The 21,256-nt window shown below is 47.5% G+C and overlaps 1 protein-coding gene across 1 annotated transcript in view; it reads right to left on the bottom strand.

The window, feature by feature from the left end:
- Positions 1 to 21,256, bottom strand: part of ABCA4 (ATP binding cassette subfamily A member 4) — a 387,635-nt gene that overhangs the window by 216,837 nt on the left and 149,542 nt on the right. The window contains exons 12-13 of the mRNA XM_073643222.1: positions 20,869 to 21,074; positions 17,375 to 17,551 (exon numbers count right to left, since the gene is read on the bottom strand). Coding sequence (XP_073499323.1) covers positions 17,375 to 17,551; positions 20,869 to 21,074 — 383 coding nt within the window. The remainder of the gene's footprint in view (positions 1 to 17,374; positions 17,552 to 20,868; positions 21,075 to 21,256) is intronic.

The following is a 21,256-nucleotide window of genomic DNA, read 5'->3' on the forward strand; positions in this document are numbered from 1 at the left end:
CGGGTAGCTGAGACCCTGGAGAACACATACAGGGCTGGTACTTCCGGTCCCGGATCTCATGATCGATATTACTAGATACAACATGTCAGAGGAGAGAGAAACGATGTCCCCAAACCCCACTCGGTACCTCCACCATCCCCCGGCCCTTCTGCCTCATCCCCTCGCTTCCTTTTCATGAAGAAAAATGGCAGGCGCATGCGCAGAGCACCTGCCAAGATCTGCTTGCTGGCTCCCGGCAACAGCAGGGATTTTCTTTTATTAGTTCCTGACTTTTGATCACTGTGATAAACCCTATCACAGTGATCAAAAGCCCAATTAGTAAATCATACCCCCCAGTGTCATACCCTTAGTCATATTATTATTTTTTTGTTTTATAATTTTTATTTCTTTCATTCTTTGCAGTTAGGGTTAGGGTTGGGCTTAGGGTTAGGGTTGGGCTTTGGGTTAGGATGGGGCTTAGGGTTAGGGTTGAGTTTAGGGTTAGGGTTGGGCTTATGGTTAAAATTTTTTCAAAAGTTAAAAAAAATGATGACGATATGATGACCTAATGTTGTCAAATAATGTGTAGTACCTTTGTGTTCAAAATCCTCACTATACACCTGGATAAAATCCTTTAGGGGTGTAGTTTCCAAAAAACAATCTCAGAATCACAAAGAGTTATTACCACATAAAGTGGCACTGGTCAGATTTCTAAAATTTGGCCTGGTCATTAAGGTCAGAATTAGCTTGGTCACTAAGGGGTTAAAGGGAAGCTGTTATGTTGAAAATTATATCTGATTTGAAGGCAGGATGTTATGGAGCAGGAGGAGCTGATTGGATTGATAGACCTTTTTGTGGGGAAAGTTTCAGTAAAACTTGCACTCATTCATTAAAACTGCTGTTGTTTGCATGCATACGAGTCCAGTGGGCGGTCCTACTCAGTGATTGACAGTCTCCCTTGTACTGTGCATCCAGAGATAGATGTCAATCACTGATTAGGACCGCTCACTGGACTCGTATACATATAAAAATCAAGACTTTCAATAAAGAAAATACAAGTTTGGTTGAAACTTTTCCAACAATCCCGTATATCATTCTGCTCATCTTCTCCATCTCTATATCATGCAGTCCAAAGATTGGACTGTTGGGTTAACCCAGGCTGGCTGATCTTTGCCGCTGCGGAAACGCTTAAAAAACGCATCGTGGGCACACAGCCATACTGTTGTTTTTAAACCAGGTATTGGCACTTTTGGCAGTGTGGACAGGTGCCAAGTCCTGCTGGAGAATGAAATTTCCATCTCCAAAGACCTTGTCTGCAGAGGGAAGCATAAAACTTCCTGGTAGACGGCTCCGCTGACTTTGGTCTTGATAAAACACAGTGGACTTTCACCAGCAGATGACATGGCTCCCCAAACCATCACTGATTGTGGAAACTTCACACTAGACCTCAAGCAGCTTGGATTGTGGCCTCTCCACTCTTCCTCCGGACTCTGGGACCTTGATTTCCAAATGAAAATTGGAAATCTGGGACTTTGTGAGTGTGTCAATGACTGCCTTCTGGACATCTGTCAAGTGGGCAGTCTTCCCCATGATTGTGGAGCCTACTGAAACAGACTAAGGGACCTTTTTAAACGCTTAGGAAGTGTTTGCAGGTGTTTTTTGTTAATTATTTTAATTTGCTGAGATAATGACTTTTGTGTTTTCAATGGCTGTAAGCCATAATCATCAACATTAACAGAAATAAACACTTGAAATAGATCACTCTGTAAAGACTCTATAATATATGAGTTTCACTTTTTGTATTGAAGAACTGAAATAAATTTGATATTCTAATTTAGTGAGAGGCACCTGTATGTGTTAATAAGTCTTAGATGCCATAACCCTTTTGCCAGTTCACCAGTTGTCCTTTCAACCACTTTGGTAGGAACTAAGAACTGCTTACTGGGAATACCAAACTTCACCTGCCATTTTGGAGATGCTCTAACCCAGACATCTAGACATCACAATATGGCTCGTGTCAAAGTCGCTTGGAGCCACATACTTGCCCATTTTCCTGCCTCTAACACATCTATTCCAATAACTAACTGTTCACTTACTGACTTCTATATTCACTCTTGGCTGGAGCCACCATTATGAGATTCATCAATATTGTCTTCACTTGTCATTGATTTCAGTCTGATGGTTGATCCATGTACATTACTTGATTCTTGAGTTTGGAACTAAGACTTTTTTCTGTTATATCAGATCCAACAAGTAGATGCTATACATATTGTTTTTTTGCTTTTCTCTGGATCAGCAAAGAAAATAACAGGTTGATCTTTAGTAGACTTTTTTTTTATCCTTTCTAGGTAAGAGGTCAGATTATTTGCAAGCTTAGGTTACATATATGACACCACCTACAAATATGCAGAGCACTTCAGTATCTGAATAGTGTGTTTTTGTGTGTTTGACTAAGGCAAGATTCTCTACTGTAGATACTCCCAGATAGGACAGTAAAATGCAGACATAACAAGAAAGTCATGTTAGACTCCAATCCAATTGTTGATGAGATCATTTTGTCTCACCTCGAAAAGAATTTCTCAAAACATAACATTTCTTTACCATGTGTTTTATATGTAGTGTATGTACTTAAATTATCTATATACTGCATTTTTTACTCGCTTTTCTTAACTTACTATCTGTTGGACATTTCAGAAATTAAAAATCAGAAGCTGCAGTGGTTTTGTAGACCTAACATAAAGTCACCGGTTAAGCTGATCAACAAAGACTGGAGCACTGGAGCAGTGGCGGAGAGGTTACACTGGACCCAGAGTTGGTGACTAAAAGCTCAGTTTGATATTTTATATGTCTATGAGCTTATGGAGGAATAAAAGTTAAAAAAGGACAACCCTTTTATCATATACTTCTAATAAAACAGAACAAAATAAAAAGAAAATGTATAACAGAGACACATTCTAAGAGGATACTATCCCAGAAAGGTTATTTTACCACCGTTCCACATAGAGTAAGTCTGCATCAGCCTTACTCAGCATCCCTATTTTAGAGGACCAGTGCAGAGATGGCAGTAGGAAACCAGTAAAATGGAGCCAAGCAAATTTCTACTGTGAGGTTTGGAAGGAAAGAGAAAAAAATAGATAGTCTCTGCTATTCATAATGGTACGTAATGATATTGTCATGCAGCAGACCCATAAAACAAAACTTAAGGTGATTTTTTTTTTTGCTAATTCCCCCCTTGTGCTCCTGCATAGAGTGCTACTGATGCCACAGAAGTTACAGTTATATGAAAAAGTTTGGGCACCCCTATTAATCTTAAGCTTAATGTTTTATAAAAATTGGTGTTTTTGCAACAGCTATTTCAGTTTGATATATGTAATAACTGATTGCATACACCTGGCTATGAAGTTCAAAGCTCAATGAGGTTACAAAACCAAAAAAAGTGCTTTAGTAAGTCAGTAAAAAGTAGGTAGGAGTATTTAAAACAAGAAAATGATAAGGGTGCCCATACTTATGCACCTGTCAAATTTTGTTTGAATGCAGATTGCACATTTTCTGTTAGTACAATAAACCTCATTTCAAGGCAGAAACATTACTGTGTCCAACAGTTATTACATATATCAAACTGAAATAGCTGTTGCAAAAACACCAATTTTTATAAAACATTAAGCTTAAGATTAATAGGGGTGCCCAAACTTTTTCATATAACTGTATCCATCAGAAAAGAGCAAGTTTACCCCATATTCAAATTCATGGACAGGAGAGTCTAATGTGAAATCTATAAATCTGTATAAAATGAAAAAACAATGTGAGCCATCACGTAAAGGAAATGAGCCAAAACTGGGAGCCAACAGGACAGTAACTTTATAATTTGTAGAGATCCAGCTTAATATCTGACTACTTGAATCTCAAAAATGTATAATTAATTTACTTATGTATTCTGACTGTTAGTAGAAATGCTGTTTCGTCCAACTTTCTAATGTGTATGGGGGAACCGGCCAACTGATCATCGGGACAGATGTCAATTGGAATTGTCCAATTTTGGACTCCTGATTGTATTGTTCTCCCTGAGATAAGCTTTTGGCCGACAGGTCAGTTGGCGGTTTTCTCATAAAGAACACAGGAGCACTCGGCCAAATGAGCACTCCTGTGTATGGGAGAGTAGACTGAGATGGTTGTATGTCAAACGATTAGCCAAAGCATGGTTTGGCTGATGGTCATCTAATGTATATGGTCGTTTAACAGTTAAAATTCTGTTTTGTCCATTTCTAACAATTTCAAAAAACTCACAGTGGGTACGGAAAGTATTCAGACCCCTTTAAATTTTTCACTCTTTGTTTCATTGCAGCCATTCGGTAAATTCTAAAAAGTTCATTTTTTTCTCATTAAAGTACACTCTGCACCCATCTTGACTGAAAAAAACAGAAATGTAGACATTTTTGCAAATTTATTAAAAAAGAAAAACTGAAATATCACATGGTCATAAGTACTTTGCTCAGCATTGAGTAGAAGCACCCTTTTGAGCTAGTACAGTGTAGCGCCGGCCTCCTGCCCGGCAGAGACGCCGACCCCCTTACCGCCACGGCTCTGCTCCGGCGTCCTCCACTCCCCTGTCTGTGTGTGCCCGGGGTGCGCCACCACGCGCAGATCCCCGGGCACTGTGCTTAGGGCGCGCGCGCTCTCTTCTTCTTAAAGGGGCCGCGCGCCATCCTAATATGTCCCTGGCCAATGGCCAGAGGACAGCTGATATTTTAGACACCTCCTCCAAAATGGAGGTGCCTGTGTAATGTTGTAGTTTGTGTGTTAACACTCTCTCCATCTCTCAGGTCCCAGTGCTGTCTGCCAGCCTGTCTATCAGCTGTGCCCGCCAGCCTGTCTTTCAGCTGTGCCTGCCAGCCTGTCTATGAGCCTTGCCCGCCAATCAGCTTGCCAGCCGAGCCTGTCCGTCAGTCAGCTCCGTCCGTCTGCCTACCAGCTGTGCACATCTGTCTGCCCATCTGTTGTGCCAATCCGCTTCGGCTATCAGCCCCGTGGGAGTCGCCTGCTCTCACACAAGGTCGGTCCCAGAGTGGCACCTGGTTCACCTTTCCGGTCGCTCCTTGGTTCACGGAGTCGACTAAGCCGCCGTGTAGCCAGGGTTGGTCCAGGTAGGCACTTAGTTACGCCCCTCTGGTCCCACCTTGTACCAAGGCACAGTGGTTCTACCATCTGCACCCGTAACATACAGCCATGAGTCTTCTTGGGAATGATGCAACAAGTTTTTCACACCTGGGTTTGGGGATCCTCTCCCATTTTTCCTTGCAGATCCTCTCCAGTTCCGTCAGGTTGGATGGTGAACGTTGGTGGACAGCCATTTTCAGGTCTCTCTAGAGATGCTCAATTGGGTTTAGGTCAGGGCTCTGGCTGGGCCAGTTAAGAAAGATCACAGTTGTTCTGAAGCCTTTCCTTTGTTATTTTAGCTGTGTGCTTAGGGTCATTGTCTTGCTGAAAGGTGAGCCTTCGGCCAAGTCTGAGGTCCAGAGCACTCTGGAAGAGGTTTTCATCCAGGATATCTCTGTGCTTTGCCGCATTCAAGTTTCCTTCAATTGCAACCAGTCATCCTGTCCCTGCAGCTGAAAAACGCCCACATAGCAGTGGCGGCAGACCACGCGACTACTATGTGGCCCGTGAGCCGTGGGGGCCCATAGCAGTCCGGGGGAGGACATTCCGCCGCCGGTGCAGCTGTGCCGGGGCCCCCGATGCAGCTGCACCAGAGGCCCGCCGGTACAGCTGCTCCCTGCACACGTCGGTCAGGAAGCAATCCCTGCAGCTCCGCTGCTGACAGAAGAATAGCAGTGGAGCTGGAGGGATCTGTCCTCTGCTTCCTCCCTGACCAAGGCACGCGCAGCTTGATGATGTCATCATGCAGCATGCACCTGGGTCAGGAAGAATGCTGCCAGTGAGCAGGAGGATGCTGCAGGGGAGCAAGCTGAGGTAAGTTGTTGTTTTTTTTACTGATATGCTGGGGAGGGGAGGTGGGGGAGAGCAATGATGGGATGGTGGGGCTGGGGACAGCAATAATGGGACTGGGGAGAGGAATGATGGGATGGTGGGGCTGGGGAGAGCAATAATGGGGCTGGGGAGAGAAATAATGGGGCTGATGGGGCTGTGGAGAGGAATAATGGGGCTGATGGGGTTGGGAGAGCAATGATGGGGCTGGGGAGAGCAATAATGGGGCTGATGGGGTTGGGGAGAGCAATGATGGGGCTGATGGGGCTGGGGAGAGCAATAATGGGGCTGATGGGGTTGGGGAGAGCAATGATGGGTCTGGGGAGAGCAATGATGGAGATGGGGGGCTGGGGAGAGCAATGATGGGGCTGGGGAGAGCAATGATGAGGGTGGTGGCGATGGGGTGAGCAGTGATTGGGCTGGAGAGAGCAATGATGGGGATGGTGGGGCTGGGGAGAGCAATGACAGGTTGCTGGGAGAGAGCAATGGGGTGAGCAGTGATGGGGCTGGAGAGAGCAATGTTGGGATGGTGGGGATGGGAAGAGTAATAATGGGGCTGATGGGGTTGGGAGAGCAATGATGGGGCTGATGGGGCTGGGGAGAGCAATAATGGGGCTGATGGGGTTGGGGAGAGCAATGATGGGGCTGGGGAGAGCAATGATGGTGCTGATGGGGCTTGGGAGAGCAATGATGGGGCTGGGGAGAGCAATGATGGGGATGGCGGGGCTGGGGAGAGAAATGATGGGTCTGGGGAGAGCAATGATGGGGATGGGGGGCTGGGGAGAGCAATGATGGGGCTGGGGAGAGCAATGATGAGGGTGGTGGCGATGGGGTGAGCAGTGATGGGGCTGGAGAGAGCAATGATGGGGATGGTGGGGCTGGGGAGAGCAATGACAGGTTGCTGGGAGAGAGCAATGATGGGGGTGCTCGGAGAGAGCAATGATGGGGGTGCTGGGAGAGAGCAATGATGGTGCTGTGAGGGAGCAATGACAGGGGTTTCTGTGAGAGAGCAATGACAGTGGTGCTCGAAGAGAGCAATGACAGGGTGCTGGGAGAGAGCAATGACGGGGGTGCTGGAGTTGAGCAATGACGGGGGTGCTGGGAGAGAGCAATGATGGAGGTGCTGGGAGAGACCAATGACGAGTTACTGGGAGAGAGCAATGATGGAGGTGCTAGAAGAGAGCAATGATGGGAGGTGCTGGGACAGAGCAATGATGGAGGTGCTGGGAGAGAGCAATGACGGGGGTGCTGGGACAGAGCAATGATGGAGGTTCTGGGACAGAGCAATGGTGGGGGTGCTGGGAGAGAGAAATGACGGGGGTGCCTGGAGAGAGCAATAACGGGGGTGCTGGGAGAGAGCAATGACGGGGGTGCTGGGAGAGAGCAATGATGGGGGTGCTGGGAGAGAGCAATGATGGGGTGCTGGGAGAGAGCAATGATGGGGGTGCTGGGACAGAGCAATGATGGGGGTGCTGGGAGAGAGCAATGATGGAGGTGCTGGGAGAGAGCAATGACGGGAGGTGCTTGGACAGAGCAATGATGGGGTGCTGGGAGAGAGCAATGATGGGGGTGCTGTGAGAGAGCAATTATGGGGGTGCTGGGAGAGAGCAATGATGGAGGTGCTGGGACAGAGCAATGATGGAGGTGGTGGGAGAGAGCAATGATAGGGGTTTCACTTTGCTTGAACTGTAAAGCCTTGTATATTTTCCGTGTGCACATAGTCTTACAGTTAATTGGGGAGAGTCACAGAGACTGAATAATTTATATTATTGGCCATGGAGATTATAGTTAATGTGGGGCACAGTGCTGCTTATCACTTTATATTTTGATTACTAAGTGGCTAATAGTATATTAATGGGGGGTACATATCTGTAGTCAGGGGAGCAGTGTGAGGGAGACACATGTATATATACAATATATGTGACCTTGTTATTTTCTAGGCTGGAGATCATCGTGACAAGATGAGTCGTGCCTGGGAGATGTCGACATGAAGGTCTGACCAGATGGAGAAGAAGCAGCAGAAACCGACTCTGATCAGATGAGACGTCAGTGCCTGGATGTAAATATTCTGTATCTGCACTGTGTGACATGGAGTGATAATGTTATCTGTAAAATCCCTTAGGTCACCTCCTCACATTTGTGTGAAGTGTACGTGTGCTGCCAGATTTTTTTTATCAGATGGTCCATGGAGTCGTAGAGTTTGATAGATCCATTCACACACCCATGAAAATCACGGATCTGAGAATGAGATCTGTGAGGGTCAGAGACTGTCCTGTTCTGATCTGAATTTGAGGGTTAGAATAGGACATGCTCAATACGTCTGTAAAAGCGGGCAGCACACCAACACTGCACACAGATACAGGAATGTAGCCGTATTATGTATCGCACAGTCCCTTAGTATATAGTGTACTCACTTATTATGTATAGCATACTCCCTTAGTATATAGTGTACTCACTTATTATGTATAGCGCCATCCTTAGTTATATAGTTTCCTCTTTTATTATCTATGACACAATACCTTATTATGTACCATCCTCTCTAGGTCTAGGGGGTCATAGTTGGGGGATCATACTGTGTTGGGGTCAGCATACTTTGCCCTGGGAGTTGAGGTGGGGTACAGTAGGGTCATTATACTGCGCATGTGGAGGAATTCACCATGGGGGTATCATACTGTGTTTGGGGGGGCACTTTTGTTGGCATCACACTTTATGGGGCAATGAAAGAGGAATCTAGGACTTCAGCAGGAGGAAAGTTACTATGTAAAGGATGGAAAGTTGTGAGATCTGCTCTTCTGTGACCCCGACAATTATTTACATTTTTTGGGGGGAGGGAGGCCCAATTAGAACTTCTGCTATGGGACCCTATTGTGGTGCCCTGCTGCGCATTGGTGCCACAGAACCCAGAAGGGTGGATGGATGGACTTCTCCACAAGAGGCCCTCACACATTCACACACCTCCACCCTACCACGTCAGACCAGCAGAGGGAGCCCTGATAGGGATATATATAGGGAGGGTGGAGCCAGGCAGCTTAGTTAGTCAGAGACAGAGAGGAACAGAGCTCAGAGTGAGCTGAGAGCATGCTGATGCTCAGAGAGCAGAGAAGATTCAGCACTTTGGCTGCTGTGCTTAGGCAAGCCAAGGCCTACAGTACGTGTGAAGGCCTAGTGAGGGCCTTGAGTGGGCCGAAGGCGAGAGGAGAAGGAAGAAGTAGCAAGGGGTGCAGAGGAGCATACCAGGCTCATCCCGAGATATATACCGGACACTGAGTCCACGCCTACAGGGACTCTTTACACCCAGTAGGGACTACCGGAACCCCTGGAGGACTACAGGTCCCTGGTTTGCCAAACGCTGACTACAGTACCCCGGCTAGGAGTCACGGAGGCCCCAGCGTCCAGGGAGAGTGATCTCCAAGAGAAGGCCCTACCACCAGGTCAGCAGGTGCAAGAGAGAGACAGTAACCAAGCTAGGCCTAGCTCCAGGCAGGTCAGAAGCTTAATAAGTAAAGTCACGGATCAGGAGGCCCTATACCCGCTCACTGGGGAGAGTCCAAAAGTGCGCCCTTCACCTGGAGTACCCTGGACCGTGCCTGCAGCATCACCAGTAAAGGTACTGAAGCTTAACCCCGTGTGAGTGTCCGTCTTTCCTCCAGGACCGTCCTGCCGTCTCTCCCCTGCACCATCCATTACTCCCCACGCTGCCCTGGAGCTAGCTCTACCTGTGGAGAGCCACACCATCCCTGCTGCCGTAACACCAGCTCCAGAGGACTGCTCCGCAGCGGCGGCACCCCTTAGCCGCATTCCACAGGTGGCGTCACGAACTTTCCCAATCCCCTATAAATCTACCCCCCTTTTTACTCACCGCCCTGGGTCACGGACCGGGCCAGCCATGTGAAATTCCCCAGCAGCTAGAGGCCTGGCTGCCGAGAACCCCACGGCCGAGGGGGCGCGTCATGTCTTGGTGTGACGAACAGAACACGCCCCACGCCTCGACGTCGAACCAGGAAGCGTCAGGTCCTGGAAGGAGTCCAGTGGACGCTCTGACGTCAGACGCGAACGACGCAAGGTCCTGGAAGAAGACCGTCACTTGCGGAGCTGCGGCCTACCCGAAAGCGGTAAAGAAGGTAGGCCACGGTTCGCTAGGGGGGCACAACGATGTCCAAAGCCCAGCAGAACGCCGGAGTACCGGTTAACGGACCGCCCTGATGTTCCACTTGCGCTCGGCGCTGAGCAGGCTGAAGCAGCCGCTCCACCAGCAGGGCCTGTAATCCCTGTCATACCCATGGCCCTACCATACATCCCTGGAGCGAAGTGGCTCCCCCAGTACAGCGGCAGACCAGATATGCTGTGCGGATTTAAAAGGAGAATATGCGGTGTGCTGGACATGTACTCGATGACAGGCAAACAGGGAGCCGCTGTTGTACTTGGACAATTGACTTGTGCTGCGGAGCGGGAAATTGAAACCTGGTCAGCCGCAGACCACGAGTCAGTATCCGCAATATTTAAAAAGCTGCAAGCTGTGTTTGAAAACCGCACTGAGACAGATCTCCGGATGAGGTTCTACCACTGTGTCCAGAAGCCTGAGGACAGTGTCCGGGACTACGCCTGGCGCTTACAGGAAGCCCTGCGGGCCCTGAAACAGGTTAGTCCAGCCAGCATACAACATGAAAATAAAATGCTGACGAAACAGTTCATTGAGGTTCATTGGGTTGAGGTCCCAGGAGGAGAGCAGAACTGTACGGTGGTGGGCCATAGACCATCCAGGTGCCACCTTTGACACCCTTAAGGACATGGCTATAAAGGGTCTGCAACCCCTGGAAACATCAGATACTGCTATCCAGCATTACCAGGGTGGGGCCACCCCAGTGCCCGCAGCACCCACTGCTCCTTCAGTAACGGCTGAAACAAAGATGCAAACAGTGCCCCCTAGCGAGCTGGACAGCCTGCGCTCTGAAGTGCGTCAGCTAAGCAAAACTCTAACCACTGTCATGAGCGCCCTGCAGCTACAGACGGAGCCTGAGCCGGAGGGAAGGATCCTGCTAGCCGACAGCCTGGAGGATGTCCCCTGGATGAGGAGAAGAAAGAGAGCAACGCCACCCCGTGGGAGGACCAGCGACCAACGCCGCCCTCCAAAGGAACTCATCTGCTACCGCTGCCAGAAGACAGGCCACACAGCGCGGAACTGTCCTTTAAACGAGCAAACCCTGGGGCCGAGGGCCGACACCCAAGAGTAGACACCCCAGGCCCATCAAACTGGTACCGCCGGTTCGTGGGAGGAAGACCTTTCCTGTCCATTGTGCTGGACGGCATCGCGACACCTGCCCTGCTGGACACAGGATCTCTGGTAACCATCATGCCTGATGTCCTCTACAAAAGGCTCTGGTCCATAGACGAACTTCACCCGCCAGATCCAAACCTTTCCGTGTATGCCTCAAATGGCCTTCCCCTTAACCTAGTCGGGGTTAAGGATGTGGCAGTAAAGGTGGGAAGAGTGGAACTGAAAGACCAGGGACTAATTTTAGCAGAGACTAATCCTGATGATACAGACTTGTATATGGTACTTGGCACAAATATTGTTGGTAACTGTTTGGGAGAAGTGTTGTTCTTGCTCCAACAGATGGCTGACACCGCCAAACCAGGACAGAGGAGGGTGCTCCAGAAAGAGATCCGAGCCCTTATGTACCAGCAACAGGTAAAGCTATGGTGGTGAAATTGGTAATGTACGGGTGACAGACCCGATACCCATTGTGATCCCCCCGATGAGTGAGATGCTGATTTGGTGTAGAGCAGCAATAGGTCTCAAAGGACGGAGCTACCAGGGGGTACCCCAATGGGACTCTGCGAGTTCAACAGTATGCCGTTCGGACTCTGCAACGCCCCTGGAACGTTCCAGAGATTGATGGAGTGCTGTTTGGGACACCGTAACTTCAAGACCGTGCTGCTATACCTGGATGACGTGATAGTGTACTCCAAGACGTATGAGGACCATTTGAAGCACCTGGCAGAGGTATTTGAGTCGTTGTTCTGGTATGGGATGAAGTTGAAGCCTTCCAAGTGCCACCTGCTCAAACAGAAGGTTCAGTACCTGGGGCACATCGTCAGTCCAGAAGGAGTAGCACCAGACCCGGAGAAGGTCACTGCCATCCAGAAATGGCTAGAACCGAAGAATCTCAAGGAGGTACGTCAGTTCCTGGGACTGGTCGGGTATTACCGGAGATTTGTAAAGGACTACACCAAGAAGGCTGCGCCTTTGCAAGATCTCCTGGTAGGACAGTCCAACGGAGGCAAAAACCTCCCCTTCCAGTGGGGTAAAGAGCATGCTGAGTCCTTTGCAGTGATGAAAGAGATCCTGACTGGCGAAGAAATCCTGGCCTACCCTGACTACAGCCAACCTTTCCTGCTGTACACTGATGCCAGCAACGAGGGACTAGGAGCTGTGTTGAGTCAGAAGCAGTATGGCAAAGAGAAGGTGATTGCCTATGCCAGCATGAAGCTTCGTCCAACCGAGAGGAATCCAGAAAACTATAGCTCCTACAAGTTGGAGTTCCTGGCCTTGGTCTGGGCCATCACTGAACGATTCAAACACTACCTGGCCTCCAGTAAGTTCACGGCCTATACTGACAATAACCCCTTGACGCATCTAGAGACAGCCAAATTGGGAGCCATGGAACAGCATTGGATGGCCCGACTGTCAAACTATCAGTACACCATCAAGTACTGGGCAGGCCACAAGAACGCCAATGCCGATGCCCTATCCAGAATGCCTCACCAGTCGGACGCTGAAGAAGAAGTGGATAACCTGGAGGAGATTGAGCTACCTGCCTTACACAGAAATGGGATGGTCCACGAACAGCGCACCTCCAGAAGGTATCATGGTAAGACACTAAACCCTTTACCTCATCACAGTTGGAAGGAGACCCAGGACAGCGACCCAGTTGTCAGCCGTATTAAAGAACTGATAACCCAGGAAGGTTCCTCCCTGGAGAAGGACGCTCCTCCACAAGCCAAGCAACTGTGGAATAAGAGAAGCCGGCTGTTCATCTATAGAGAGAAGCTGTGCCGAAGGTATGTCAACCCCAGGACCCATGAGATGGTATGGCAGATAGTAGTGCCCAAGACAGATATCCAGATGGTGTTGGAGGCCTACCATGATCAAGCGGGGCACTTTGGCTGGAAGAAGCTAGAAACCCTGCTGAAAGGTCGGTTTTATTGGGTTGGCATGCGCAGTTCTATAGAGAGATGGTGCCGGAATTGTGGACCCTGTAGCCTCAGAAGAAAAGACTACAGCAGCCAGAAGGCACCCCTGCAGCCCATCAAGACAACTCAACCTTTGGAGATCGTCGCCTTGGATCACGTCAAGCTGTCACCCAGCAGGTCAGGATACTCCTATGCCTTGACCATGGTGGATCACTACTCCCGGTTCCTGGTGGTTGCCCCCGTCAAGGATCTGATGGCAGAGACTGCGGCAAAGACGTTTCAAGCGTACTTCTGCAGGCCCCATGGATACCCGGAGCAGGTGCTGACGGATCAAGGCCCTGCCTTTGAAGCCGAATTGTTCAAGGAGTTCTGCCATCTGTACGGGTGTAAGAAGATCCAGACTACACCGTACCACCCCCAAACCAATGGGTTATGTGAAAAGATGAATAACATAGTCATCGACCTGTTGAAGACCTTACCGCTAGAAGAAAGAAACCAGTGGCCAGACAAGCTACCTGACCTGGTAGATCTGTACAACCACATACCTGTGAGTTCCACAAATTGTACTCCAGCATATCTCATGCGAGCAAGACCCGGAAAGTTGCCCATGGACCTGGAGCTTGGAGTGGTAGAGCCAGAAGCAGATATGTCCACTGAGGACTGGGATACGACTCGACAGGAGCAGTACAAGAGAGTACAGGCCTGTGTCGAAGACAGTCTGAATAGGGTAAGAGAGAAATAGGAAGCACAGTACAACAAGAGTGCACCAGCAGAACCCTTAACACCTGGAGAAGTTGTGCTAAAGAGAAAAAGAAGAAACCACAAACTTGATGACCAGTGGGAGAGGGAACCCTACACTGTGTTAAATTCAAGATTTGATAACAGGAAGACCTGTTTAATTACCAAGGACAGAGGAAGAACGACTGCAACGGTATCTAGAGACCATCTGAAGTTGTGTCCAGGTCTGCTAAAGCCCCAGGAAGAAGTGCCTCTCATCGTACCGGAGGAGCCTAAAGAAGCAGTAATACATACTGAATTAGGAGATTTCCCGGCAGATTGGCCCCAACTAGGAGGAGCAGTGATAATACCTGTGATCCACTTCTACCAACAGCCAGAAGACCCTCCACTGCAAGTAAGACCTGTAAGTGCCCCAGAAGAGCCTGCTCAGGAAGAATCCCCAGAAGAAGGATCACCGGCCGAAGAAGAGCAAGAAGGCCCAGCCAATGGTACACTTGCCAGTCCCGTAGAGAGGTTAAGGCAGTCTTGCAGTTCCTCTACACCTAGAACTGACAGAATGGGAGGTAGTACAAACACCAGTACCACATGCATCCCAGTACTACGTAGGTCAACGCATAGCATGCAAGGTCAGACCCCTGTCAGATACAGAGAGTAGAAAGAGAAACTCTGACAGTATAAATAGTTGCCCCTTGGGGTAAGTTATTCTTGTGTAATTTTCATGTATGTATTTATTGACTTATTTTTGCCTCACAATGGACAATTTATATACGCATTTAGTTACCCGTAAGGGTATATATAAAAGACTCTGTGGCTGAGGACTGTGAGCAGCCCAAAAACTGTTTACATGTACATAATTGCATTACCCTGTAGGTAACCACTGAGCAAAAACCTGTTTGGCGTGGCGGGAAACGTGGTCCAACTCCGAATCACCTATGCCCTGTAGCCATGCCCAGGGCCTACGTGGAGGGTTTACGGACAGGTCCCTCAAGCTACCATGTACTTTGCAGTGAAATGGACACCCTGTTAGGGGACTCACTGACAATTGCTCAAAAACTCTAACAATTGTACATATATTTAATATTTATTACGTTTTGTTACCTGTAACGTTCAAGCAAAGTGCCTCCCATAAAGGGAAGAAATGTTATTGTTAATTTGTTTTGAAAAATGCTTCAGTCCAGGAGTACTGAGTTTTACTAGGGGGGAATGTGGCGCCCTGCTGCGCATTGGTGCCACAGAACCCAGAAGGGTGCATGGATGGACTTCTCCGCAAGAGGCCCTCACACATTCCCACACCTCCACCCTACCACCTCAGACCAGCAGTGGGAGCCCTAATAGGGATATATATAGGGAGGGTGGAGCCAAGAAGCTCAGTTAGTCAGAGACAGAGAGGAACAGAGCTCAGAGTGAGCTGAGAGCATGCTGACGCTCAGAGAGCAGCGAAGAGGCAGCACGCTGGCTGCTGTGGTTAGGCGAGCCAAGGCCTACAGCATGTGTGAAGGCCTAGTGAGGGCCTTGAGTGGGCCGAAGGCGAGCGGAGAAGGAAGAAGTAGCAAGGGGGGCAGAGGAGCATACCAGGCTCACCCCGAGATATATACCAGACACCGGGTCCACGCCTACAGGGACTTTTTACACCCAGTAGGGACTACTGGAACCCCTGGAGGACTACAGGTCCCTGGTTTGCCAAACGCTGACTACAGTACCAGGGCTAGGAGTCACGGAGGCCCCAGCGTCCAGGGAGAGTGATCTCCAAGAGAAGGCCCTACCACCAGGTCAGCAGGTGCAAGAGAGAGACAGTAACCAAGCTAGGCCTAGCTCCAGGCAGGTCAGAAGCTTAATAAGTAAAGTCACGGATCAGGAGGCCCTATACCCGCTCACTGGGGAGAGTCCAAAAGTGCGCCCTTCACCTGGAGTACCCTGGACCGTGCCTGCAGCATCACCAGTAAAGGTACTGAAGCTTAACCCCGTGTGAGTGTCCGTCTTTCCTCCAGGACCGTCCTGCCGTCTCTCCCCTGCACCATCCATTACTCCCCACGCTGCCCTGGAGCTAGCTCTACCTGTGGAGAGCCACACCATCCCTGCTGCCGTAACACCAGCTCCAGAGGACTGCTCCGCAGCGGCGGCACCCTTTAGCCGCATTCCACAGGTGGCGTCACGAACTTTCCCAATCCCCTATAAATCTACCCCCCTTTCTACTGACCGCCCTGGGTCACGGACCGGGCCAGCCACCGTGAAATTCCCAGCAGCCAGAGGCCCAGCTGCCGAGTACCCCACGGCCGAGGGGGCGCGTCACTATGATTCCTATGTACGCCCCTGCCCCATAGCATGATGCTGCCACCACCATGTTTCACTGTTGGGATTGTATTGGGCAGGTGATGAGCAGTGCCTGGTTTTCTCCACACATACCGCTTAGAATTATCACCAAAAAGTTCTATCTTTGTCTCATCAGATCAGAGAATCTTATTTCTCATAGTCTGGAAGTCCTTCATGTGTTTTTGAGCAAACTCTATGCGGGCTTTCATATGTCTTGCACTGAGGAGAGGCTTCCGTCGGGCCACTCTGCCATAGAGGCCCGACTGGTGGAGGGCTGCAGTGAAAGTTGACTTTGTGGAAATTTCTTTCATCTCCCTACTGCATCTCTGGAGCTCAGCCACAGTGTTCTTGGGGTTCTTCTTTACCTCTCTCACCAAGGCTCTTCTCCCACGATTGCTCAGTTTGACTGGACGGCCAGGTCTCGGAAGACTTCTGGTGGTATCAAACTTCTTCCATTTAAGGATTATGGAGGCCACTGTGCTCTTAGGAACCTTGAATAATGCAGAAATTCTTTTATAACCTTGGCCAGATCTGTGCCTTCCCACAATTCTGTCTCTGAGCTCTTTGGGCAGTTCCTTTGAGCTCATGATTCTCATTTGGTCTGACATGCAATGTGAGCTGTGAGGTCTTATATAGACAGATGTGTGCCTTTCCAAATCAAGTCCTATCAGTTTAATTAAATACAGCTGGACTCCAATGAAGGAGTAGAACCATCTCAAGGCGGATCACAAGGAAATGGACAGCATGTGACTCAAATATGAGTGTCTGAGCAAAGGGTCTGAATACTTATGACCATGTGATATTTAAGTTTTTCTGTTTTAATAAATTTGCAAAAATGTCTACATTCATTTTTTTCAGTCAAGATGGGGTGCAGAGTGTACTTTAATGAGAAAAAAAATGAACTTTTTAGAATTTACCAAATGGCTGCAATGAAACAAAGAGTGAAAAATTTAAAGAGGTCTGAATACTTTTCGTACCCACTGTATCTTGATGTAACAGAAAACCAATAATTGTCAGGACCCCGGAGGCATGCTTTGTAGCACAGGAGCTGGGAACATATGAGCTTATCTAAAGTCAAGGTCAAAGTGCAAACATCTAAACTGTACATGTCAAGCACATCACGCCAGCGATTAGATTAAGTCTAGAAGTTTTAGTCTTTGTTCTCACTCACGCATCATCCACGAAGCAGGGGTACGGCATCTGCTGTACGTATAATCCAGCCGGCAAGTCATTGTTAGTCTGGGTCTTTATAATGCCATGATCAATAATGTCCTGAAGGTAAGCAAAGCCTCCCCAGATGTATCGGAAGTCTTCTACAGGGTCAGCCCTTGGTCCTGGGTCCCAATATCTGCATCAAAACAAGATATGTTCTATTACCACTACTATTAATACTAAATCTACATCTTCACAAAACATGACAATATAAATAATACAATACAAGCAATTTTTTAAAATAATTTTTGCAATTTTTCATACTTTCTTAGACAGTGCAAGCATCAGGCAGGTCAGACTGGTCAGGTGGTCAATACTTCTAGGTAGATTTGGAAATGTTTAGAGAACTGAAGGTCATGTATTTCCTTTATTGTTAAACCTTTTTGCAGCCATATGATACCTTCAATCTAACGTTCCCAACACATCGAAAGAGGGATGAGGCTGACAATGGCCTGCACCTGTTTTTTTTGTTTAAAAAGCATCTGAAAGGTAAAAGGGTTTGTTTGGTGAAAACAAATTATCACCTATCCTTAGGAAAAAATCCACATTTGGCAAGAGTGGTTGTATATGTTACACACTTGTTCCGGGTATCCCGGGCTGCGTTTCCTTCTCCAGGGTCCGTTGCCCTCTGTTGTGCTCAATGTTGGGTTTACAGGTTGCCAGGTGTGGATCAATGACATCATCTCTCTAGACCTATTTAACGCCCATTGACACACACCTGTGTCTTGGGATTTAGTTTCTATACCTCTACGCTTGGTGTCCTCCACTTTCTGTTCATACCGTGTTTATTTGCATCCGTCCCTGCTGAGTTACACTTTATCTGACCTGTGGCTTCTGAGATTCCAGATTGTGAAGAGTCCTCGCTTCCCACGTGCCATCCTGCCAGCTGCACCAATGACCAGGGACTGTGTACCCACCCGGACCTGGGGCTTAGTGGGTCCACTTCAAAAGGTGAGCCTGACACTATGTCTCATAGCCAGAAGAAATAGCTGACAGCCATCAGTGTACCAGAAGTTTTATGTTTCAAAAATAATTATGTTGGCTTCATTTCGGTAAATAAATGTAGTAAACTTTATATAAAAATATGTTAAGTTAATAATTTGGGTGAAATGTGGAAAGACCGTTTCTCTAATTTGTTTCTTTTCTTTACCATTGACTGTTATCCACAATGTTCTAATGTTGAAGACCTGAAGAATCATTATTTACTCCATGTTTCTGTGTTACTCCTTAACACAAAGGCACTAACACTCTGAGTGGAACCACAAGAGATCACCAAGGGGTAATTTTATTATTGAAAGCAGCCAAACCTGCAGAGGTCAAAAGTGTTCAAGGTCAAGGGTCAAATAAGAGGATTTCACTTCTATTTGTCTTTGATCCCATGAACCTGCATATTTGAACCTGGGACCACCCAACTGAATGTTCACGTGCTGTAATCCTGTTACTTAGGAACCATGCGTCCAAAATAGGATTAAATCTACCTTTAGAATGCAGTTTTTGGCACTAGTGGGGCAGAAAATTATAGGCTCAAAAGGTCTTCAGAGAAGTCCACCAAAAATGCAAAGTAAAACTGCAAAATTACTTAGATTATATTGTCATTAGGGAAGGGGATTATGTTCCTATTAATAATCAATACTAAAAACAAGTAAAAACCAAACCCAATTTGTGTAGGTGCAAATATTGGACTTTTTTTTTAACTATACAGAATGTATTACACGGAGTTTTAGATGAATAAAATGTAATCAATGACATGATTACCCTCTCCCGTACATAGCCCTGCGGTGGCCTTTAGGAAAATGGGCGCCAGAGCATGTGCAGATTGAGATCTCAAGAGACGAGATTTCGGGAGACGAGTTCTCATCTCTCGAGATCTCGATCTGCGCATGCTCCCGCGGCCATTTTCACTAAGCCCACCTCAGTGCTATGTACGGGAGAAGGAACCTCAGCTCACCGCCGACTTCTTCTGAGGACGGGGCCCACAACATCACCCCACTCCCGCAGCCACCACTGTCCAAGTCATCCTGAATCAGAGACCCTGCTGATAGGACGGGGCCCGCAGCATCGCCCAACTCCTGCCCAGTGAAACGTGCCAATGATAATGTATGTAAAGCGCTGTGGAATTAATGGCGCTATATAAGTGAGTTAAATAAAATGAAAAAGCCCACTGGCAGGGAAGGCCCGCTGGATCTCGAAAACATGCAGCATCCTTGTTTAGTCAAGGGTGATATTCTCCAAAAAAATAGTGGTTTGATGTACAAAATAACCTATCTCAGGACAAATTCACACGGCCGTGTTTTAGGTTTGAGTACTGTATGTGAAAAACCTGGCATTACATGGACAGCACTAGGACTAATGTTATTCAATGGGACAATTCAGATAAGTGTTTTTTTTTCACGGACCGAATTGTAGCGTGTACTAGTTTCTTTCGTATGTCGATGAGACTCGCTCAGTCAACTCTATGGTTGCACAAAAAAAAGGATCCCATACGGACCAACCTGATAGCAGGCCTGGCATGTCAGAGTGAGGAGACTTATACGCCATGCATGTTCCTCTGGGAAATTAAATATTCAAATCGCCTCTTCAGAGAGGAAGAGGACTATAACTCTGTGACTCCTATCAGAAGTAGCAATCCTAAAAAGTCAATATCAACCCTTTAACGAGCCTTGCCACATGAATAAAAGCCAAATCAGAATCTCAATTTGCAGACACGGTGTTGCCCCTCATCAGTGCAAAGGTATGAGATCTGGTTTGGCTAGGTGAGGGGCTTAATAATTGGATCTAAGGGGTAACGTTTCTCCTTGTGGAGAGTGACAAGCCAGGCCTGGCATGACAGAGGGAGGAGACATATATACACCATGCATGCTTCACTGGGAAAGTAAATATGCAAATTGCCTCTTCAGAGAGGAAGGGAACTAGAACTTCAGTGCCATCTGTTGGAAGTAGCAATCCAAAAAGTCAAAATCGACTCTTTAACGAGCCTTGCCATATGCACAAGGAGAAACGTTACTCCTTAGATCCCAGTCTTAAGCCTCTCACCCAGCCAAATCAGATCTCATATTTTGCACTGATGAGGGGTAATACCCCAACAGACTGTGTCTGCAAATTGAGATTTTCATTTAGCTTTTATCCTAAGTCATGTGGCAAGGCTTGTAAAGGGTCGATATTGACTTTTAGGATCGCTGCTTCCAATAGGTGGCAGTAGAGTTCTAGTCTTCTTCCTCTCTGAAGAGGCAATTTGCATAAGGATACATTGCAATTCTTAAAGTAGGAAACTTAAATTTGATCTTGTAAAGTTTAATACCAGCCCAGGTATAAAAATTAATGCCATTAGAGATGAAAATTGTCAGTTTTTTTCTGGATGAAAGACGATTATTTTTATACCTTCATGTGAGCTTCACCTTGCATGAAGGAGGAAAGTGATGTCTCGAATAATGCAACAAATCGTAAGATACCTACCTATCTTTAATCTTATTAGTTTTCTCCACTACATCAATATCCATGCGGATTTTGTATTTCACATGAGGTGGAACCTGATTAGTCCACGGGAACATGTCCATGAACACAACACCGGCCCAGAATTTGTTTTCTTCAAGCAGGTAAAGAGAGTGATGTGTCAGATGGGATTCATCATTGTGACCTTCAAATTTATCCAAGGTTAAGCACTGCAAAAGCAAGTCAATTTACAACATATTAATATTATTGTTGCCCACACAGAGAGGAAAGGGACAAATAATTGGGGTTTGATCATTTACCAAGTCAAGGCTTGCACAATATTGGATAGTAGGGCCGCCCGACCTTGTGTATAAAGTCACTGGGAAGCAATTTGGGATGGGAGAACACTTCA

This window comes from Phyllobates terribilis, unplaced genomic scaffold, assembly GCF_046119375.1.
Source record: "Phyllobates terribilis strain yellow unplaced genomic scaffold, ASM4611937v1 Scaffold_8__6_contigs__length_399053987, whole genome shotgun sequence".
Classification (NCBI taxonomy): domain Eukaryota; kingdom Metazoa; phylum Chordata; class Amphibia; order Anura; family Dendrobatidae; genus Phyllobates; species Phyllobates terribilis.